At 40.2% G+C, this 24898-nt stretch overlaps 1 protein-coding gene across 1 annotated transcript in view; it reads right to left on the reverse strand.

Annotated features, from left to right (window-relative positions):
- Window positions 1-24898, reverse strand: part of Pde4d (phosphodiesterase 4D) — a 1038684-nt gene that overhangs the window by 162276 nt on the left and 851510 nt on the right. The window contains exons 4-6 of the mRNA XM_028784385.1: window positions 19913-19949; window positions 14709-14782; window positions 11706-11755 (exon numbers count right to left, since the gene is read on the reverse strand). Coding sequence (XP_028640218.1) covers window positions 11706-11755; window positions 14709-14782; window positions 19913-19949 — 161 coding nt within the window. The remainder of the gene's footprint in view (window positions 1-11705; window positions 11756-14708; window positions 14783-19912; window positions 19950-24898) is intronic.

Genomic DNA, 24898 nt, shown 5'->3' on the forward strand with positions numbered 1-24898 from the left:
TTCTTTCTTTCTTTCTTTCTTTCTTTCTTTCTTTCTTTCTTTCTTTCTTTCTTTCTAGACATGGCTATGGCTATTCTCTTAGGAACCCAAGCGACAAGAGGGAAATGACTTAAGATAAACACAGCCCTTGTCTTCATTTCACTTTTTCTTAGGTTGGCTTTCCATTTCTTCTGGACTGCACCGGAAGAGCTGTTCTAGCACGCTCAAAGGTGACATACTCATTAGTGTTACTCTTCTTTGGTCCCCCTGATATTAAGTTCTTTCAACGCTTGTTTGGCATTCCAGGATGCATTTGCTCTGACCCTCAAATTATGGATGAGAAACAATGGCTGGGAGTAAAATTTCCCCCAAAGTCAAATGGTTAGCAGGAACACAGCCAGGATTCACCGAAAGTCATTTGCTGAAGGTAACTGACTTGTCTTAACATCTCTTCTAAGAAGACATACAGATCTTTAGAAATGAAACCCAGAAAGGGCTTTTAGTTTTGTGTTAATTGTGCTTCCTTGGTCTTGATACCATAGTGTAATGATGCTCGTGGATATGACAGACCTAGCAATTTCTGGGGACTGTCTGGTTACTGTTAAGTGTGAAGAAAAGCATGACTGTTTCTGGGTAAGGGGAATTGCTGTGCTTAGATTGTGGGAAGTCTAGATGAGGATGAAGTCTGGGATGATGGATGAGTGTAGGGTGGGACTTACTACAGGCTGCATGGCTTTGTTGACATGAAAACTGTGCTGACAAACTGGAAGCATACAGTGAGGAGTTCATAGCTGGGGCTCTGTAGAGGCAGCTGTGAGGACAATCAAATTCTTCCAGCCTGCTGTTGGACTCTATGCTTCACAGTGACTGACTTTTTAGGTAGGTAAGATATGTAGTATTCTACAGTGAGCTTCCACTGGTCAAATGGATTGAAATCCATCCCATCCTACCAATGGACAAGGATATTTTTTTCTAGATAATATAGCTTGATCTTGAATAGCCCCAGAAGGCCATATGCTATATTTGGTCCATATCTAGAACCCATTACAGATGGGAGTTATATCACTGAGGCTATCCCATTGGAAGGGATATGGGAATCTCTTCTTCCTGTCTCCCATAGTTGGACATGATGAACTTAGAAAACTTCCTCTTCCATGTGTTCCCATCATTATATGCCACGATGCTATAGAATCAAAGTTATAGAGTTATGTACCATATGATAAAAATCTCTGAAACTGAGTAAAAACAAAAACAAATAACTTTTTTTTTTTTACTTTTAAGGTGATTATCCTAGGTATTTTCTCTCAGAAACGGACATCTGATATACTAGACAACCTCACATTTTCCTGATTCTTTCTTTGTGGGACACTTATACCTGTCTGAATGTAAAGGAGGCTGCTACTAAGGGCTCTTAGCTCTTAAATGGGGGCCAGTATGTGGATATTTATGCCCAGAAACTTAAAAAATGAAACTTCAAATGAGCTTTAAAACCTAACTCATATCCCAGGGTTCCCTTACATAGTGTTCTTGGAAAATATAGGGTGTTGTGAATAACTAATTCCCTCTCTATTGCATTCCTTATTAAAAATTTAAATAAGAACAACTTATCAAACACCTGTCCACTTTGATTGCTACTGAGCAAAGATCATATGGATGCACACTATCTCTTGCTTTGGTTCTTACACTTGAAAGTAAACAAAGAGCATAGGCCATAGTACTCTGCATTCAACTATAAAGCATCAATAAGTGTAGGGAAGGCTAGGGGTGGAGATCAGTTCTACAGCACTTGACCAAAGGTACAGGGCTCTGTGTTCGAGTCCCAGTAATGAAGGAAAAAGGAAGGAAGAAAGGAAGGAAAGAAGGAAAGAAAGGAATATAGTTCTATTTCTACATAGACAATTTTAAGGAAGAAAGGAAATATAGTACTTTTTCTAGATAGGCAATTTTGCCAGATAACAGCAAGTTAACAGCCAGTGACATACTACAGGGATATCCATGACCAACTCTCTCCTACTTCCTTTCTTGGCTCCTTTGAAACCATTCCTTTTTTTTTTTTTTAAATTGCCCCCACAGTTTTTTCTCAGGTTCCCCAACTTCCTATATCATTTTCCCAAACCATTTCTACTCTTCCAGCTAAATAGCCCTGTAGGCAGGGCCTTATCTTCTAGAAAAAGAAGATATCTTCCTCCTGCTTCAATTTGTCCTTTCTTCCTGGTTTCATTTGCTCACATATCCATTCATGTGTAAGCCTTCTTTTCTGTTTTAAACTTTACTTAATGTTTGCTGTCACACCATAGAAAGAATACATTTTGGCTTTTTATGTCCCCCCAAACTCTAGGGTAGTGTTTCTAAGGCCCAGGAGAGGTATTTTATGTTTTGATAAATTCTTAGGGCTTAAGCAGTCTTTCTCCAGACCAGGGACTGGATGACTAAAACCACAAACGCAGGAAGACACAGAAATGACAGTTTCCACATGATAAGTCAGGGTGAAATATGCAAATAACAGAGACAGGCTCTTGAGAAGGTAGATGCCTGAAACAGCCAAGCGTTTCTACCCATGACAATGCAGTGGACTGGAAATGCTTCCCTTCAGCTGTCCATACTGTAACCCAAACTACAGAAAGAAAGACAGACTGAAAAGAGCACTGGATGCTTGGGTGTCAGAAATGTCTGGCCTAAGGTTACTTGAGGGATGGAGAGCCAGGAGATGTCTAGAAGCATGGCAGCCGAGAGAACAATGAAGGTCTCCACACAAGCTATTGAGGAGAAAATATGTAGATTTCCAAACCCCAACCCTGATGAGTGGAGATGATGTTCTTTCAAAGCTTAAAAATGAATGGTTTTGAAAGCTGAAAGCAAGACAGCCCACAGTACTTCCTCCTCCAGGACTTCTCAGAAACGCTCATGTATATTTTACTTAATTAGCCTACTTTCTTATTGATAAAGATGGAATAGCAACACTGTCAACCTCTTTGCATTGTTACTCTTTTGTTTTGCTTTTGTTTTCTTGTTTTCTCCGTAGCTCTGGCTGGCCTGGAAGTCACTATATAGACCAGGCTAACTTGGAACTCATAGAGGCCCATCTGCCTCTGCCTCCGGAGTGTGGGGATTAAATCACACAAATACAATGTTTTAATTGGCAAATGTTGACATTTCTTAACGTTAGAATCATGTATCCTAATGGATATTAAAGTAATTCTTGAGCTAGGAAAAGACAGGGCACTGTGAATGAACTGTCTTTCTCTTGAGAGCTAAGTAACTCAGGCTAACGTTTAAACAGTATGACCTGGGAAATTAGCTCCAGAAGAACTTTAAGGCTTTTGTCTCACACACTCTTTGCATTTCCCAGTGTGCCTAGAAAAGTTCTTAAGTTTCAAGTGGGTGGGAAGCACTCAGGGCGTGGAAGGAGTGGCTGAGGAATACAGCTTTTGCTATTCTTTCCCTTCGGATTTTTGAAAAGGAGACTTGGTATAGTGTTTGTGGAGACAGAAAGAACACAGTCTCTAAACATAATATTTCCCCAACTCACTCCTACCTCGGACACAAACAATCACACGACGATGCTCCATTCTCTCTTCAAACTGGAGCAAGCTGGGCTAATTAAAACCTTGTATATATTTTAAGAGATAGCAGAAATGACGACCCTGAGGATGACGAATATGATGACGAAGTTGTCAGATAATAGTGTCAACTTGTATCTCTGATCCCCTAGCACTTCATACATATTATCTAGTGTATAGATTCCACTGTTATGTTTATGCATTTTCCAAAAAGACAAGAATTGGCAACTATTTATCAGCAACCAATACAGTGATAACACCGTACCTGGACAGTATTCTCACCTACTTTATTTAATATCGCCCTATTATGTGTTTGGAGCATCAAGTGTTCTAACTGCAACTTTTTGTTGGTCATAAGACCTAAGCTCAAAGATTTGGTTCAGGAAATGCCTAGCAATTAGTTGTGGTAAATTCCTTGAAGTAGGCCCATAGGGGAGTTTTGACTCTTTTGGTAGCACCATGCTACAACGAGAAGTGGGCATTGGTAACATGTAGGTTTTCTAGCTACATATTAGCTTTCCTACTCAATTGAAAAAGAGCATGGTCTTGCTATGGGATCCAGAACCAGCAGAGGGCTTGCATCCACAGGAAATAGTGGGGGAAGATACAGGTAATGCTTTCTTGTAGCATTCTGATACCGAACACAAGGGGCAGCATCATTGCTAGGCCAGGAGAGGCTGCCGCCTGATGCCCAACAGTGAATTTTGTCATCAGAGTGTGTGCAGTGAGTTCTATCTGTGCCTAGCCGTCCCTCATTAACATCCAACACCACCTTCGATTACAAAAATATGTATAAAATGTTGTTTAGAATAAAAGGGTTTTTCTAAATTTTTATCTTTTTCTCGTAAATCATTAAAAAAAAGCTTAATGAGAATTTCAATGTTATTTAATGTTTGGGATGTTTTAAAACTTCTACCTACTTACAATGGTGGGATCGGTTTCTTTCTGTGCGATTTCATTCTTTTAAAGGGCTTCCTCTCTTTCCCATATAATCAATCTCTGGATACAGCTATGATCTATCCCGGCATTCCTGTTCCCCACCCACCATCCCAGGTTAAGGGACATTATCATGTACATGGCCCACACTGTTTCCAGCTGTCATTCTCAGGTATGTATCTTGTATGTTCCTATATGGAAAACTGATTGGTAGCCCTGAGCTTGACCTTCAGAACCACACAAATATCTAAGAAAATAAAATTGACAGTATTGGGGATGGGGTTGCAGCCCACTGGTAAAGCACATGGACAGCTTGCAGTCGGCTCTGGTTTCAATCCCAGCCCCACAAGACTAACCAAAGAACTTATTGATGATTTTTTATGTCACCTACAATGAGACCAATGTTGTCTGTACGGAGCTCCAATAAGGTTGTATTAATAATCTACCTTTGCTAAAACACACTTTGAACTGTGCTTTTCTGTTCCCTATGCCCTTGGTCATGCTTCCATATCTCACTCTTCTTGGTTTCTGGTTTCAGGTAATCTTCTAACCCTTCAGGAAGAATACCATATGCTTTTCTGTTTTGTTGTTGTACTTGCTTTTCTTCTTTAGACAAAGTCTCACTGGTCTGAAGTCACCTTCATGTAGACAATGTTGTCTTCAACTTCATGGAGATCTGCCTGCCTCCTGAGTGCTGACTGAAAGCCAGGCCTAGTTACCATATGCATTAGAAATGCTAATGATAGGGCCCAGGGGCTCAAGGATGTTGTTTGCCGCCCCTCCCCCAAACCAGAGCCCTCGCCCCACGCCCAGATTCACCTAGGTAGAAATGTCTGCTTCTCAGTCTTATTCTTTGTGCTTTCTCTCTTTGTTTGTGAGGTCTTTGGAACTGGCAGTTACATTGTACTCTGTTTCCTGTGATTCATAAAGACTAGGAGATGAAGATGCCCATTGGCCAGATGAACAATACAAACATATAATGAATTCATTCTGGAGACGGGGCATTGTGTTCATCACTAACTTAGAATTAATTGGGGAAACAGCAAAGGCTTAAAGAATTTAAGTAAATGGATTGGAATTCTCCAGTTAGAAAGGGGAAAAACGGGTTTCAGAGCTCAGAAACTCAAGGGCTGCGCTAGACCTTTGGCTTTGCCAGCTAAATGAATCTTAAGCAGCTTCCCATTCTTTCAACTAAAGTTATAACAAAGTATCCAAATCAGACTCGGAATGATCACAATTGAGTTGATTATGGCACTTGTCTGTGCTGTTGTAATTCCAAGTACAAGTACAACTTCTACTAATTCCTAGTGAAAAAGTCATGGTGTGTGTGTGTGTGTGTGTGTGTGTATGTATGTGTGTGTGTGTGTGTGTATGTGTGTGTGTTTCTAACTCGATTGTCCAAATAAAGCCTGAGACGGCAACACAAGCTATAAAGAAAGTAATATGTAAAGGAAGAAAATAGCCTTTTACTATTCTAAGAGTTCAGCTAATAAAAGAGTCATACATACATGTAGTCAGACAGATCTTCTCTCCAGAAAAGCCTTTTTATTACGGAGGAGGGAGGGCTTCATAAGTTAACTGTTTTAGCTTAAAAAAACAGAATACTTAGGCATTATTTTATCTATATATTTGATATATGTATATATATCAAATACATATATATATATATATATATATATATATTTATATATATATATATGATATAAAAGCAAAGGCCTGCAAATAACCCATATATAATCATGAGCACATGTAATCTCTATTAAATCTTCATTGACGCTATGAAGCAAAAGGCATCAGCAACATTTTCAGGCACACCCAGAAAGAGCCCACTGAGCACTCCTTCTGGAGTGACGGGTCCTTTGCCACTAGATTTTTCTCTTACTATAGGAAAATTTAAAAGGTGACACAACAAAGCTAGCAATGACGGGACAGGGTTTCTCTGATGATGTCTCGCTCTACTGCGGTCCTTACACACATTATAGTTCATGTCTCCTCAGGACACATGAAATGTTTACACATTGATCTCTCTCATTTCCTGAAGGAAGTCCCATCCCTATGTGTGTGTATGTGTGTGTGTGTGTATGTATGTGTGTGTATTTGTATACATTTTAAATGTATATGAATATACTATAGTATATTTTTATGAATAATATATACTACTCTTTTTATCACATACATGCATGGGACACACAGACTAAAAAAGATCTAAATAATTACTAGTATCATATTATCACAAAAACCCCAAAAAACCTTGGTTTCTTTTCTTTAATAAGCTGAAAGTGTTTAAACAAGTAGCCCACATCCTAAGAGAAACCATTGTTCTCTTAAATACCTTGGTTGGTTGTGTTAACAACTTATCAAGTGGACCTTCAGTTTTGCTTTGTGCTTCAGAACAATGACTGCTGAAGATTAAGTTTCTTCTTGCCACCTTGTTTTGACTAACTAGTATTTGGATACTTCACATTTTAATCCTCTGCTTCCTGACTGGCAGAATTCTATTCAGAGTAAACATTCTTTTCTTGGTGGGATCAAGAGTATCTAGGTTAAAATAATTCAACGTGGAATGGTCAGTGTTATTTCTGGACCAGGACCATGTGTACACTGCCTTATGCTTGTCAATTTTCCTGTCCCCTCTACAGGGACAGAGAGAGTGGTGACCTTACTGCTTGTGTTGTTTTGATATAAGACCTTAGAGACAAACCAAAAGCCTATCGTTTTAGGCTTGCTATCACCCTACCTCTAGGATGACTCCTAGATGTTATTCAAATAGCTCTAACTATGAAGACATTTCCAGTGAGAAACTGAGCCAAGATATTTTGTGATTTTTATAAATCCATAATAGTCTAAAGCTACCTCAGAAACTACCAGTCTTTCATATTCCCTAAGGTTTCCTTTAAGCAAATATTTCTTTAGACTTACTAAAGCTACTTATTCTAGTGGTTTTGTGTGTGTGTGTGTGTGTGTTTAATGGTTGGGGGTCATGGCTTAGGACTTGGGCTCAGAGCAAGGATGAGAATTTATTCTCAGCTCAGCCACAAAGCACTGTTTTCTCGAAGTGTCCTCAGTTTTTCTCACGTTTCCAATAAAGATATCTAAATAGATTTTCTTTGAGGTTTATTCCTGCATGAACATTTTCAATGGAATATGATTACATAAAGAGGATGAAAATAGCAAAATTAAGAAACCTAGCGCAAGTGATATTGAGAATAACAAGGTTCTGAGAGGTGGCTGCAGATATGTTTCTTAACCTTGTTTTAAAATAAAAGGACTGCTCAAAAGTACTTTCTGTCCCCTCATCATGACTTGGTCCCCCCAAATAGCAGAACTTGGGCATTTTTGCCTTTCTGCTGCCCTCTACCGGCCTGACAGCATCTTTGCTTCTGGTACAGGTAACTGGCTCCAGACCTAGATTGGTCAGCCTACACTAAGTGATAAAGGAAGCATTGAAAATGTGTGGGTGCTACCACATGGAAACAAAGGCATCATCAAGAGTGAAAAACGACAGAAGGTCATTACAGTCCTCCGTAACCTCCACTTTCCCGGGCGAAAACAGGGATTAGGAACAAATGGAAAGCATGGGACAGGACTGCCCAAATGAATACTTGGTTAGTCACTTAGGACCTGCTGACCTGACTTTACCCTTTCTATAACTTATCTGCTTGCATTCTTGCAGTGGTTCTGAATGTCAGGTACTCATATCTCCATTCTCTAGTTAGAAAATAAACTTAAAGAGAATTAGGATTCACACTTGCAGTTTTATCTAAAAGTGTCCCCACAGGCTTTACAACAAAACAAAACAAACAAACAAAAACCCCTTTCTACCCCTCCCAGGACTTCAGCAGAAGGATTGAAAGATAGATGAGCCCTGAGGGATGTGCCATCTTTTCTGGGTATCTCAAATCTCAGACAGTCACATATCAAGTCTTGACACCAGTATCATCACTGTTCTTGTTAGTAGCTTTTAGGTTTTACCCAGGTACTTGCTTTTCTAGATTACTGGGAAAGGAGAACTTTCCCTGTCCATGTTTCTACCTTGGGTGGCAAAGCTTGGGAAGTAAACATGACTCCATCAGTTGGTGTGTGTGTGTGGGGGGAGTGTTGTCTATTGTGGTCCGTAACAGCTCAGCTGCTCTAGGCAGTCAACAACAGCTAATTAGTTTGCCATTCTAGTTAAGCCTCCGGTCACAAACTAGTAGAAGGTACAAATGAGGCCTTCTTCACCATAATTGCCTAATTCCAGCAGATAATGATTTCCTCTCAGGAACATCAGTGTTATGTAAAAATTGCAGAGGCAGTTCTGTGACCTTGAGTAAATCCACTCTCCCTGGAGTCTGGTTTGGGTGCCATCAAAGTGGTGTGGAGGAGGAGAGGCACACTGACCATGGAGAAACCAAGATTGCTTGTTGGTCACGAATCATTCCACTGGTACCCTACATTGCTTTTGGGGGAAGATTTTGCTCCACTTACAAGGTAGACACATGTACCCTTGTGACAAAAACATCAAAGGAAAAGAACATTGGCTTCTACTCTCACCCCAACTACAGTGATCTGCTGATGACACATGGAGCTGGGGACGGTAGCACCTCCCCACAGGGCCCCACTGAGTGTCTGAGCAAAGTCCTCAGGTTCCATGGTATTGTACTCACTAGGAATGCCATGCATGTGCTCACAAAAATATGCCCTCACCCTCCTCAGGAAGTTGTATAGAAAAGAGGAACCCATTCCATACTTCCATCTTTGTTTGGGCCAGTTATAATGAATCTGAGTTTCTAAACAAAACAACAAGAACAACAAGAACAACAAAACATTTGTTCCTTGGAGAAATAATTTTAGTAGGGAGGAACTTCTACTATTCTTCCTTTGATGACGATCAGGACCCAAAGTGTTGAACCAATACACTGTGACATCATCACAAGCAGACAAGACAGAGAGAACCAGTGAAGAGAGAACTGATAACTTAATTGTTATTAAAATATGATACCCCACCACCACCACTTGATAGAATGCTCAAGAAAGAAAGCAACATTAAGTATTTCAGAATCATCTGTGATGTGGTGAACATAGAGAGCCAGCCAGCATATTGGTCAAGGCATAGCTAATTTTCCACAAAGTATATTCACTGAAAATCATGTAAGAGCCTCTTCCTCCTCGTCTTCTCGTTCCTCCTCCTCTTCAGATTATGGTTTTGGATTTAAAGAAGATACTTAAACCAAAAAATTGGTCTAACTTAGAGAATGTGCTAATTTTCTTCTGGTAATAATTTTAGAAATCATAGGTTTTCTTTTCGGGGCAATTATTTTAATGAATCAATTGAGGTTTCAAGAAACAATTAAATGAGCTCAATTTGGTCGCGAGTTCAGCAAAATGAGATCATCCTTCTGGATTTGGTTCAGTTGAGGTCAAGTCTCCTATCTTAAGTGGACTAATATGCTAGGGATAATTTTCTTTTTATGTCCTTTACTTCTTTTGTATTGTTTTCCTCTAATATCTGTGGGTCCTTTTCCTCTCTCTCTCTCTCTCTCTCTCTCTCTCTCTCTCTCTCTCTCTCTCTCTCTCAGCATAAACATGTGTGTGTGTATGCACATGGAGACCAGACATCAATGTCTGGTATCTCTGTTAACCATTCTCCATCTGATGGTTTTAGATAGGGTCTCCCAATGAGACCCTGGGCTTCCTGATTGAGCTAGGCTGACTGGCCAGTAAGCCCTAATATCATGCTATTTTACTGCCCTAGCACTGGGATTATAGGTGTCCCATGCCACGCCCAGAGTCTCATGCAAATACTAGAGTCCTCCTGTTTGTATGACAAGTACTTTATGAACTAAGCCATTTCCTGGGTCCCAGGTCTAGGTCTAAATGAATATATTCACTTGCTCTTAGCTCTCCGAGTTCTATTGACAAGTAAATGGAATAGTAATAACTTTCCTTCTTACATAAAACTTGTTAGTAATCTGTTAAACTCCATCGCCACAGTCACCTGGCAACAGCCAGGTATGCACCTCTCCACAGTTACCTGGCAACAGGCAGGTAGCCCTGCCCACTATAAAAGGACTGCTTGCCCCCCTCCTCTCTCTCTTGCTCCATTGACCCATGCCTGCAGGTTGTCATCTCCCCTCTCCCCTTCCCTTCCCCCTCTCTCCATGTGGTCATGGCCGGCCTCTACTCTCTCTCTGCTCCTCTCTCCTCTCGCTCTCCTACTCTCTTAATAAACTCTCCCTCATGGAACCATCTGGTCTGCTGTGATCTGTCCAAGCTGTGTGTGAAAACCTTTCAAAACTGAGCACTAATTAATCAGGAATGCATCATTTTATATTTTTAAGCATGTTTTTAATTTTGTGTGTGTGTATGTTGCTGTATATGTACCACGGCATATATGTGGCAGTCAGAAATCAATTTATGAGAGTTGGTTCTATTTCCACCAAATGGGTACTGGGGCTTGAACTCAGGTTTAGGTTTCGAAATCATCACCTTTATCTGCTGAACCTTATTGCCAGTCCCAATTCTTCTTTTTTTCTGGTTTTGTTTGTTTGTTTATTTTTGACAGTTCTCACTAGGATGCTTGGAATGGCCTCGGACTTGCTTTGTAGTGGCCCAGGCTGGTCTTGAATTTGCAATCCTCCCTTAGTATGAGGGTTGTAAGCCCGTGGGAGTACATTTGGCTTTGCCATTCCACTTTAACTAAGCTATGTTGCACTCAGACAATGCAGAGAAGGCTAACACAACAACAGAGGTAACATTGTATGAGCAATGAAGCTCGCCAGATACAAGTGTCTACAATGATGCTAAACCAAGCCCAAACACAGAGTCAAGTCTGTAGTACACCAGGAAATATTTCACAAGGAATAGCAGAAACGCAAATCACAGGAGACAGCATTTCTTAACCTGTGGGTGGTGACCCTTTTGAAGGTCAGATGACCCTTTTAGAGGGCCACCTTAGATCATCTGAAAACACAAATATTTATATCATGATTCATAACAGTAGCAAAAATTACAGTTAGGAAGAACCAGTGAAAATAATGTTATGGTTGGGGGTCACTACAACACAAGGGACTGTATTAAAGGGTCACACTATTAGGAGGGTTGAGAGCCACTGTGTGAGACCAATGGCAACGTAGAAACGGAAAGGGAGAAATTCATTTTAGACTCATAGCATAACATGGGTGTTAAGAACAGGGCACAGGGCTAAGGCTTGGTAAACAGGAGACGAAGAAGCTCCCACAGGTCTCTTACCTGTGATGGTGGCTTTGTTGATGGATGGTTGGTTGCACATGGGTGATCTTCTGGCAAAGAAAGAAAACACAAAGTAGTAAATGTATGGTGCTTTTTGACTTCAGTATCCTAAGTTGTTTTGAGTACACTATTCTAATCTAAGGAATTATTTTAAAGCTGTGACATAAACCTAGTGACGTCATTCAGATTAGCCAGTAAGATTCTTAGATGCCCCTTCACTGTAGCTCGGATAGAAAACGGGGAAAAAGAAAAGAAAAACAGTCAACTTAAATCTCATAGCTAGGAAAGTGAAGGACACTGGATTAAACGGACAGAAACTTTATAGCATGTGCCCAGAGAGGGTATTCTTATTGTCTGGCTGGATTCAACTAAGTTTGGGTATGCAGAACAAAATAGAGTTCTGGTTGTGAAAATGTGCTCAGTGTATAATAGTTTCCCCAGGTACAGTATTAGAAACTTATTCCTGGCGTACAGTCTCATGTTTTCTTATACATTGCCAGGAGTGAATGATTCCTCTAAACTATGGTGTAAATAGAGACAGAATGTATGTAACTGTTTTTCCTTTCTGCTTTGTTCATTGAGAAGCCTCTCTGGCACATTTGTCAGAGAAGTCTATTAATAGCTTGCCTAAACAGATGCCTTAGAAATCTCAGTGTCCTATACCACACCAATGTAGTATACTTGAGGAGATTCCTGTTGGTATTCTTCACTGCTTTTCAGTTGTTTGACGGCTCCCACAAGATGATTGTAAACACCCTTAGGAAATGCCTGCTGTACCACTAACCTGCATCCCCTATCAAGGCCAGCACAATGCGTATAGTATTCATTTGGTCAGTGCTAACCAAGTTAAGTTGAAAAGAAAAATCATTTATAAGACATCCATTAAACGATTGGGAAATAGAGCTTTTTAAGGCTATTACCCAAAGCTGGAAGCCTTTAAAGGACAGAAATCTTTAAATATCCTTCAAGAAATGCTTATGTTGCAAGATGTCTGCAGAACACCTAAGGTCTTTTTAGTGTGTGTGCATGCACACACATGCACATGCTTTTTTCTAGTGGTTAGGCCTTACTAAGGGCTTGCTGTGGGCCAGATCCTGTGCTGTATACTTGAAATCTCACTTAATCCTTATGACAAGGGTGAAGGCAGGTGAGCTGATTGTGTGTGCATATGTGTGTGTGTGTGTGTGTGTGTTGCTAACTAAGAAAGCAATAAGTTTTGAGAAGTTGAACGTTTTAGGGCACTGAAGCTGAAGTTTGAACTAGTACACTGTGACACTAACATTACACTGTGCTCTGCTGTCGACTATTTGGAGTGTGCATGTGTGTATGCACGTGTGTGTGTGTGTGTGTGTGTGTGTGTGAGAGAGAGAGAGAGAGAGAGAGAGAGAGAGAGAGAGAGCTCGACAGTCACACATATGTGCAGATTGCAGCTAGCCCTTTCCATTGATCCTGCTGAAAGGATGTGTCTCCTGCCTGGGCTGGAGGATACCCGGGGAAAGCCGTCCTAACATCCTGTCTGCTTTGACAGGCTCCACTCAGCCTCCCAGCTGCATCATGGTGCTCAAGTTTACTGTTGCATGTTTCACATTTAAATTTTGTTTGTGTCTGAAAATGTACCTAGATTTATGACAGAGTTATTTTATATTTTTATTGTAAACCAAAAAGTGGAAATGTGAACTTAATAAAATGCTTCATTACACATGATTTTATTGTTTTAGAAGGCTGTTCTGGTCTAGGTAGCATGGTTATGTTCTTGCTGAAGGTTTCTTATGTATAAGTGACAAAACATGTTTTGGGTGGCATTGCTGTAGCCCCGAGTTTAGTCAAACTACTTATATATTGATAAGAATTTTCAGTCCTTGTTCTGTAAAAATTTAGAAAGTAGTCCCTTGGCATGGTGTTAGCAAATGAAGTTGTTAAGCTTTTGTACAGTTGTGGAGAACCAAATCATTGTCTTGTTACTATTCGTCTTTTCTAAAATCAGTTCAATGGCTTACATGTGGGAACCTGGCACCCAAAGAGTAACAGTAATACATAAATATTGACCATCAGATCCAGGAGGATGTTGCTATATCATTTAGTGAAGAATAGGTTTTAAAAATTTCAGTGATTAGCTTAGATTACCCACCTGGGGTCAAACTTAGTATGGGTTCTCCCTCAAATAGTTCCTTAAAGAAAATAAAAAGGAACATAACCCTCCTCAAAGAGAGATGGTAAACTTGGAAATGTTGCAGTGGTGCTAGAAGTACACATCAGGCAGATGCTGAGCCCTCTGGATCCACAGTCCTCAACCTCTGGGATGCAACCGCTTCGGCAAAATAGTTTTTACAATTCCTAACAGTAGCAAAGTTACAGTTTATGAATTAGCTTGGGATAGAATGTACATCTCTTCAGAGACACAACTGTCAGTGTGATGCCCTCACACCTGTCAGATCAACTGTCACCAATTTAAATGCTGCTACCTAGGTGATGGTATCTGAAGGAAACTTAAAGGAACTTTGTTTCTTCCAAAAGCCCCAGAAGCTGCTGGGGTCAGTATGGCATGGTACAGCTGGCCGGGCTGTACAGGAATCGCCACCGGCAAGGAATAGATTCCTCAAAGCACACCCTTGGGTGCAAATGCTTTTTGACTTCTTGACTCCTGCAACGCTTGCAGGGTAGGGGTTAGGAAGGGAACTAGGAATACAGATTCAAACAAAGTACAAGCCATGGACAGTTCCCAAGGCAAGTAGAACCTGAGATGGTCCTGGGAGCGAAACCAATCGAGGCTCGGTCCTCCCAGGTGAATTCTACCCAGGGTATCACCGCATTTGCTTTTGCTTCTTCTGTATTTCAAGCCTCAAGTGTCACTACAAAGTCATTACAGAAAATAAAGTAGACAGCGTATGGTGTGGGGCAAACAAGCAGACAAGGGAGGTGATTCAGAGTTGTCTAATGTGTTTAGTGCAAGTTGAGAAGACACTACAGGTTCGGCTGAAAGAGGAGGGAGGGAGGGCAGCTTACTTGCTGGGTGCTCGATCTTGCAAATTAGTTAATGCAGCAAAGTTGTTTCGTACAGTTCGCAGGCTGGCCAAGACCTATAATAAAAAAGAGAGAGAGAGAAAGAGAGAGAGAGAGAGAGAGAGAGAGAGAGAGAGAGAGAGAGAGAGAGAGAGAGAGAGAATTGCTTAGTGTTCTTGATCTGGGGCAGGTTGGGTGCAACCATTTTTTTCTTTTTTTAAAGAAAAAAATCATGGTGCTCACAGCTCAGTTTTATATACCATTATGGAATCTTCCAGGTCTTAGTAAAATTTTTAATCCTGGTTAGGAAAACCAGGAAGGTTAAACTTCCAGCACTCTGTAGAACCCCTTCTCACTGGCTTTGTTTCTGGCAACAGCAGTGGTATTATTCCCCAGTGCTTAAGTCCTCAATACAATGTCCCAGCAATGCACATGCAAAATGCTGTTGCATTTCAGGCTATTACGAAATATTATAATACAAAATACCATGAAAGTCTCAGTTTAGTGATTAAAAGAAAGTAAAACTAGTCTCTAATTCTCTTAGAAAACTTCGTCAAGATTCCCATGAACTCAGGACATCAGGTTAAGTAAATCTTTAGTTGTTTTTCCATCTTTCCATATGGCTAAGCTAGCTAGTTAGTCCACAGGTATTCTTTGCCTCTGCCTCTGGGGGATTGTGCACATTGTGGAATATAAGAAGTCCCCAGAAAGTTGCTGATCACAGAAGACGCTAGTGCTGTGTACAAAGGGTACCATTCTGTACTCTGTCCAGCATGAAGAAAGTGTTCAATAAGATGGTGTTGAAGAAATGAATATATGGAAGCAATATATCTGGATGTATGTGGATATGCCAGGAAGTGGATGCTCCCACCTCTGATAGCTTCTTCTTTACTCTAACTCAGAAATAAAAGATGCCTAGGGAATGGGAGTAAGCCACAGAGAGAAGTTACAGGAGCCTGATGACCCTCCTGTGCTCTTAGAATGGGCTATGTTCTTCAGGGGTGGACTCTACAGTAAGATTAGATATGTCAGTAAGAACTCAGTGCCTGTAAAGAGTTCACGTGTCGTGAGATGACTTCACATGTCCTGGTATAAGTCATGTGTTAATGCACACACTGAGTAAAGAGAGTCATGTGTTAAATGCACCTTCTGTATAAAGAGAGTGCTATCTACCCATTAGAGTTGCTTTGACAGTTAACAGAAACTACAGGTTAATGCCAATGACATTGCTTAAGTATGTGGTGACTGTGTGTTTATTATGGAAACTTCCATTTAATTATCTGGCCCACGGGACATTTGCTTAATGCTTATCAGTGGCAATACACAGAATCCTCAGTTTTCTAACTGACCTAGGGGTTTGAGAACTGTGCCCCGAGTTTCTTCATTGGACAGTGGTCCAGACGAAAGCCACTCTGTGTCTGTTTTCTTGGAAGCTGATGGGAACTGTTCAAGTCAAAGGGAGCTGTTTATGCTCTGCAGTAGTGGTGACCTTCAGCGGTCCCCCTGAAGGAGTTCATGGAGCCTCCTAGTAAGTCAGCCAATCATTGGAAAACCTGGCTCATTATCACACACAACTCTGAAAGGTCACACAGCCTGCGATGGAATATCCAAATAACTAGCCGCTGACGTCAGACCGTAGTGTCTTTCATGAGGCATGAAATTCTGAATGATGCAGAAATAAGAAGATTAATGATCCAGTCGTGAAATCACGACGACTTAATTTTTATTCTAAGATGTGAACAGCAAACATGTTAATAAAGTACTTAAATACAATGATTGCATCAGCTAGCTACACCCTATTCTAGGTAAAGATTTTAACCTCAGAATTTTGAGATCTTTATCACAAAACACTTTTGTGTTTACCCAACAGCATTTGGCCATTGGGTAGTAGAAGTAGTAATTTAGTATTTCATTTCTGTAGGAAAAGTTTTAAAGACAATTCATAGTTTATAATCATTTGAAAAAAATAGTCTATTCAGGGAAATATTAATTTATGAATGAAATCTTTTCTGTAGAGAGGTTTGTTTTGTTTTTGAGATGGGGATTACTATATAGCCCTGTCTGGCTTAGCACTCCCTATATAGACTCTACTGGCCTCTAATTCAGAGATTTGCCTGCCTCATTCCTGGATTGCTGGGGTTAAAGGTGCTTACTACCATACCTCATCTGTATTTCATTTTTAACTTTTATTATACTAATAAGATATTAAACTGAATTTTGGGGGGTTTAGTATGTACATTTTATGTATTTATTTTAAATAATACCTATGTTTTGGATATTGAAGAATTTAAACAACAACAACAAAAAAGTTGTCAAGTAAATTGTACTGTGCTCCATAATCTGGGTAAAATCAAATGATTGCTATTTTGGTGGACAGACAAATGGATTGGGGGAGGGACATTTAAGCAGTATTTGAAGCATTGACACTATTCTATTTCTTAACTTCATTTTACTATTATTATTTCTGCTTTAGATATTTACTGCATATATAGTATGACACATTTCAAAATGAAAGTGAGGGACGAAACCTCCCCCAGGCTCTGACTGCCTGCCTGTGGCCTGCTGAATTTTAGCTTGTATTTTTGCATATGAAATTGTACATTCTGTTGTAGTAAATGACATTGAAGACACAAGGATGTAAGTACTAAAACACTGCTTTGGTTTGTGGCAGGACAAAGATGGCTTTCTATTTAAATGCTAACAATATCTTCCACTCTGTAAGTTATATGATCCTGGCAGAAATATAAATAGAAGTTTCCCAGATGAATCTGTCACACATGAGGTTGCCTCACATGCCACACATGAGGGGCCTGAGTGACTAACTGACATTCTTTCTAGAAATGTCATTAAGTTCTTCTCTTCAACACTCTTGTCCTTCAGGACACTGGAGGGAAGCAAGCCTTGAGCGAGTTAGAAGAGGAAAAGAGGAAACGGGTTTACTAGAGCCCCTGGGTGAAGGGCCAAGTTCCTAGATTCTTTTGTGTTCCCGGACAGCTTTCTGCCATAGACTCAGACCAGCACTGGAAGCTGCAGCTGGGCTCTACAGAGCCTAGAATTTTCTGGCCTCTTTAAAGCTTATTATCAAAGGGTCTCTATCGTTTCTTCCAGATGGTTTAGGCTTAAAAATTAAAGTCATTTCTTTCTATTTGGCCACCTCCAGTAAGTGTGTAATTGCTTAAGGTAACAAACAAACAAGCAAAAGAATGATGAAAAATTCTAAATCTTGATAATGAACAGTGCTAGCACTACAGGAAAATATTGTTCATGAACTAGGCCACAGCGTGGGAATATCCATGCACACAATTCTCAGGTTCTTCCAGACTGCTTTCAAACGTTTCTTAGCCAATAGGATTCACTGATGTTGGCAGGAAAAAAAAAAATTCTGGCTTCATTAAACAGTTAAAGTGAACGGATAAAATGTTTTTTGGGATTTTTTCAGGCTGTGCACAGTATATGCCACTAGGTGGCAGTACAGCACAGGCTGTGACATACAGGGCCTGGAGGAGATGATGTGTCCTTGTGAGGTCAAAGACTCTTAGGAATTGCTTCAAGAAAACAAAACAAAACAAAAAAACCAAACAAAATTAGTGGAGAATTATTTACAGCATAAAAAAGTTTCCTCTGTTGAAAATAAAACCTCTTTCTAAGTTATACTTTTATTAAAATTCATGAAGTGATTGATTCTCTAGGTCAGAAAGTGCTGGGTGATTTCATAATGACTTGGCCTACTAAGAATGAAGGTAAGGACAAGATTACTCGGAGTAATTCATCCTGATGATCCACAAGTTGTGTTTTGGTTGTTGATTTGTTTGTTTGTTTTGTAAAAGTGGAATGAAAAGCAAATGAAAGAAGACAATGAACTTTCCCCATTGTCCCATGTAGTCAATGAACTTGGCCACAAGACCACTGTTCCGAGATGGAACGGGAAGGATACACAGGAGTGTATAATATATTGTTGATAACCTATCCCTAACAGAATGCTAGTTCTCTGTCATGTTAACAATGGGCGCTGTATTTCCCCCCCTGAAATTATCTGGGTGTCACAGTGTGTTTGGTATAAGCAAGATAACACAGTTGTTCCGGCTTTCAGAGTGACCACATCTCCTGCATCTAAAGGGGACACAGATGTTGGTATCTAGGGTTTAAATGCTTGTCACCAGGAACAAGGTTCCCAGGTTTAGGTTTTAGAAGGTAGTCGAAACCACTGGGACCGTGGAAAACAACCAGCTGACGGCAGAGCCAGCTCCCCAGCATTGCTTTGACTTGTTCTCCTTCACAAGCCCTAAGGACACTGGCTAAAGGGTTGCTATGTTCAAAGGAGAAGAGATGAACAGCACACATGAGAGAGTTAAAGGAGATTCCTTCATGTCTAAGGAAACACACTAAAAGATTTGAGCCCAGAGCAGAATCATTCTAAGATAAAATGTACAAACGAATGAAAGCTGGCCACCTTTTTTCCCCCCTTGTGGACCAGGGTGCCTCAGAGCTTTTATAAAAGTTCAAACACTCAAAACTTAAGAGTGAAAAGGAGTTTAGATGTGACCTAGTACCTAAATCTGGTTATGATTTGGACATTACAGTAACAGAAAGATTCTGTAGGCTCTGTTCTGATAAGCAGATCTACACGAGATGTACAAGGTCCCATTTCGCTCAACAAAACATTTGGTTCTTAACCATTCTGTACACATTCCAAAACATTTTAGGTCATTTTATCATCTCACATCTATGCCATGGAGTTGAAATATTTTTTTTCTCTTATGCAGAAAGAACACAAATGTGTTGCTCAGGTAAATCTTTGTGCAAATAACACATGTAAAAAAATGAGTAAATAAAGTATCAAGTTGAACGGGATTACTAAATTTCAAACACAGATCATGTGCTAATTATACTAGATGTAATTTAATCCATGATATAGTCCTCTTCTGGTGCTAATTCCAGTTTAGGGAAATAGGGGCCTGCCGAGTAGGTACTATCTCCCTTAGAGAACTTGTTATTTGAAGTATAGACACTCCTCAGGTCTAACAACCTTACACTAAGCACATCTGTAGGGTTAAGATTATATTCTCTGGCATTGCTTTTTAATTACTAGAATGAGCAAAAACAATTTTCATCTACACAGGTGTATGTAATAAAGTCATATTGCGAATCAGAATAAAATCTCCACATCAAATGTGTAAATCTTTGAGGAGCCTTCAAGGTCTGCTTACCTGAGCAAATGGAGTCACAATCAAGTCATCTCCATGTCTGAAAAACAAACCAGAGGCAGTGTTAGAAGTCTCCAACAGTTCTCTGACCACTTTTGATCAATATTAAATGGTACATTCCATTGCAAGAAAATCCCATTGGGAATTACAGTAACTCCATCTTTATCTTCAGTACATGTCCTTCCCAGCCTCTGGGTTGAAAACATGTCTTCCAGGATGTTACCCACTGTCTATCTCCCTTGGACAAAAGAGGATCTCCTTGGTTACCAACCAGTGTCAACGCTGCTTTTTAGGCACAAAGGATGTGCTATAAGTAGAAAAGGGTTCTCAGCTCTGGGCCTGCACCTTTCTCTAGACTTCCCATTGTAGATGTTAGCCAGGAATGCAGTGCAAAGAACCAGCTACAGAGCTGGCTTCTGTGAGAGTATCCTGGGCATCTAATATTTGTAGGTGATCAGCATCAAGTGATCTGTACGGTCATGTGTAAGCCTTGGATAGGCCAGAAGTCGTACATAACATAGGAGTGCATCATCCACTAATAAAAAACCCTACGAAACTTTTCAACTGACTTGAGTTCCAGCCACTGTACTTACAGGGGAATGTTACCATGTGGGTGCTGTTGCTAGGGTAACGTCAGCTCCAGTAGACTAGGGATACAAGAGCAAGGTGTCAGTGTGACATGTCTTGGGGAAGCAGGGAAATGCAAGAAGTCATGAAGTATTCTTCTTGGAACAAAGTGGGAACCTGGGACCTGGGACTCTTTGAAATATTTCTCAGCTTCGATAAGTTGAAGAAAGGATATCTTAAATCTCAGTGGTTATTTCTTAATCTACCCAGTCACAACCTACTTTATTTATTTCAATCATTTCATTTTACTTATCTTGGAAGATAGAGTTTGCTTGGTATACCAGGCTGATGTTAAATCTGTAACGTTCCCACCTTGGGCCTGTTAGTGCTGGGATTTCTAATAAGCACTGCCACACACACTTCAGAAAAAAATTATTTTTTAATTAAATGAGTGTAGTTATTTTACACAAACATTTCTTGACATAACCCCCACTGAGGGCAGTTCATTTGAACTATCAGCTTGTTCCTGAGCAAGTGACAAGGATCCACGTCCCCTAACCGGCATCCATAAGGCTTGCAGTACAAGGGGCAGAGAGATGATACTTAGAGTGGGTTAGCCCATGATGATGACCACCTTTGTGGCAAGAAGATTGGTACCTAGGGAATACTACAGAAAGAAATGCATGCAGAAACTTCCAGAGCAGACAGAATAAGCCACTGCAGGTCACTGTGGAAGTTAGTGTCATACTGCTCTTGAGTCCTCTGATGTGGAAGGAGGTACCCTATGTCTGTTCCCGTACCCTGGTCACCAGAGTGAAGTAAAAGCCATGCTTGTGGCCACAGGGAGTCCCACCTCTCAATCTTGCAAGAGAAGGACTTTCTGGCTCCTGGACCAATTCTACTGGGGATGTGCAGGACAGGCTCAGTGGTGTGTGTGGACAAGGAAAACGACAGTGCTCCCATCATCCATACCTGGTCACCTTACCCTCACCTCAGTGTGGAGGTGGTCCACACCATTGGTCCTTTCGACACTGTTTTCCACTCTCACTATTTCTGAACTAAAGATTCTGGGATGCAGACAAGAGACCAAGAGACTCAAAAGCAAACCTTCTTAGGTACAACATTTAAATACGGAGATGAGTCATCTAAAAGACTATGTTCAGCCAGAGTTAGCTCCTGCAAATACGATTACCTCAGTAACTCTTTCAAGACTGGGAATCGAAGGACATTGGCCCTTGTTAGTTTCAGTGACAGAGGCCTTTATGATGTTTCTTTTCCTTTTTTTTCTTTCCTTCTTGCACTCCCTCCCTCCTTCCTTTTTTCTATCCATCTTTCTTTTCTTATAAATACAGCATGCAATTCTGACAGGGCTGGAACTAGCTCAGGCTAGCCTTGAACTCACAGAGACCTACCTGCTTCTGCCTACTGGGTGCTGGGATAAAAGCCATGCCTCACCAAGCCCAGATACCTGCTATTTCTTAAAGTAAGAGTTCAAACCTTATGGTACATGTCTACAATCCCTAGTACTAAGGAAGCTGGGGCAGAAGGAACAAAAACTCAATGCCTGGTTGAACTACAGAGTGAGTTCAAGGACAGCCTGGGTAACTTAGCAGGACCCTACCTCCAAAACAAATGTATTTAAAGGTCTGAAATATACTTCAATAGTTTACACAAAGTCCTGTGGTCAATCTATAGTACCAAATACGTACACACACCACATACCACACACACACACACACACACACACATACATGTACAAATACATGCACACATGCACAAATAAATACCCACAAATTTCACTAAAATACTTTTATCAATAGAATGTGAGATTAAATTGTGATAATAATTGTAAATAGTCACTATCAATATGCAGCAATAATTAATATTTGTCAAATGACTCACTGTGCAAAGAATTTCAGAGTGAGCATCTCCTAGTTAATATCTATTTTTGTTGAGGAAAGGGAGTCCCAAGAAACACACAAAATCCTATGTCTGTAAAGAAATTTGAAGAGGATTCAAATTCAAGCTGTTTCAATTCAGGCTCTGCCTGTACACATATGTGATTCTCCATCTACCATGCACTTACAGAGCCAAAAGCACACCAGAAAACAGCACCGACTCTGCGGTGTAGCTCTCAGTTTATGAAAATGTCATTAAATTGATAATCAGACATTAACACAGAATAATAAAATAAAATTAAACAGGAAAATACAAACAACTAAACCAGTGCAGCCTTCCTGATGGCTTCTACACCCCACAACCTTAAATTAAATAACAGAGAAACTAGTAAAAGAGTATTTATTTACTTTTTGATCTAGAAATAGAGTTGTGGGCAATAGTTAACTAATATGCTTATACACAGGGCACAAGAGCTCTGAGGATGGCATATGATAGATATTTATATATTGATATCTGTAAGTTAACATGTATATTATAGAGTACACACACACATATATAAACATACATACATACACACACATATATAATGTGTAAAGAGAATTTCAGGCTCCTATTTTCTTATTATAAACATTTATTTTTCTGCTAGGTTTCAAAAAGAAAAAAGGACCTGGGGGACAAAATCCCATCTATCACCTGACAGTCAGAAGATTAACCTATGTAGCCTATTCTACCCCACAGGGAAACTTTTTATGAGACACTAGGTCTGTACATATTACATATGACTTCATATAATTCAAGAATACCATGTAAGGGCTGACGATACAGCTCAATGATACAGCAGTTGTTTAGCATGTGGGAGGCTCTGGGTTCCATCCCAGCACTCTCCTCCTCCACAATATCTATCCATCCATGTATTTTTATCATCTAACTTCAGAAAACGTTGTGATTTTAGAAGACATTTGGCATTCTATAATTTAAACTTCACTTCCTGTTAACTGTTTAATAATTAGTAGACAACACAATTATTAGAATTCAAACAACTATATTATAAAGAAGCTGGGGCACTTGTCAGGTAAAACCAAGAACCAATAGGTGCTTGAGGAGGAAAGATCATATGTCTCCACGTCAAAGGCCGTGCAATGGGCTCACAAAAAGGCAAAAAAGTGAAAGATGTCTCAAGAAAAGATCAAAACCGATAATGAAGCAGAGGTATGAGGAATGTTGTGCACTGTTCCTGGGATTAGAGGTGGGTATGGCCTCAGAGCAAAGAGTTCATCCAAAATCGAAAGCACTGCCTCTAAACATCCGTCATCCATTTCCAGGTGTATAGACAATACAAAATGGAAACAGCGTGTCACGAGCCACTATAGACAAGACACAGCCTCATCTTAAGTGTCTATCAGTAGGTGGAAATATGCCTACCTCATAGAATACTACTCAGGTTTTAAAGTGAAAATCGCTTGTTGTACGAGGTATAAACCTGACGTAGGCTATACTTACTGTAACAAGGCAGACGAATACTATATATCACATGAACGTGGACTCTTTAAAGAAACAAAACAAAACCCTGAACTTACAGGAAGTGAGTGTAAAGTGTTGGTTTCAGGGGCAGGAAATGGGGTTGGCCTTTAAAAGCCTCACAGGGAATAAGTCTATGAAATTCACAGCACAGATTGTTGACTATAAAAAGCAACAATGCACAGTACACTTGAAAATTGCCAACCAGGCGATTCTAGATTTCCTCACCACAAAAGCAGTAACTAGATAACATGATAGATACATTAATGAACTCAATCTAGTGTTTAAATTCATATTAAAAGTATTGTTGCGTATCTTAAAGACAGACAGCATCTCATTTGCAGCCTAAAAAATACATTTAAGAACCAATTAAGAGCCTGATCTTTGAATCAACACAACCAAACCAAACCTTAAGACCAGGTACAGTGGCATGTATCTGTAATCCTAGTACTTGGAAAGTGGAGGCAGGGGGATCAGGAGTTCACTATACAGTACTCAAAGCCAGCCTGGGTGACATAAGATTCAGTCTCAGAAACAATAGATGAAGCTAGGGAGATGATCAATCAGCAAAGCTTGCCTTACAAAGCTGAGGGCTTCAATTTGATTCCTAGAGTCCACATTATAAATAAAATCCAGGCATGGTGGTGCATTCTTGTAATCACAGCATTGGAAAAGATGGCTCCCTGGAGCTCACTGTGAGGCTCCCTACCCTACTACATTTGGTGAGCTCCAGACCGGTGAAGAACCCTGTCTTGAAACAAAATGTGGATGATGCCTAAGAAAGGATACCTAAGGTTGTCCTCAGGTCTCCTCATGTGTGTCCTTCATGTCCACATACGTGTACCTGAATACACACTAGCACATACACACACACATACACCTCAAAAATCAATAAGTAAACACATAATCTTAGTTTTTGCTTCACATGTGCTCAGATCCTCATTAAGAATGTGCATTGAGGGCTGGAGAGATGGCTGAGCAGTTAAGAGCCCTGAGTACTTTTGC

The sequence above is a fragment of the Grammomys surdaster genome, unplaced genomic scaffold (assembly GCF_004785775.1).
Source record: "Grammomys surdaster isolate TR1022 unplaced genomic scaffold, NIH_TR_1.0 99, whole genome shotgun sequence".
NCBI classification, from domain to species: Eukaryota; Metazoa; Chordata; class Mammalia; order Rodentia; family Muridae; genus Grammomys; species Grammomys surdaster.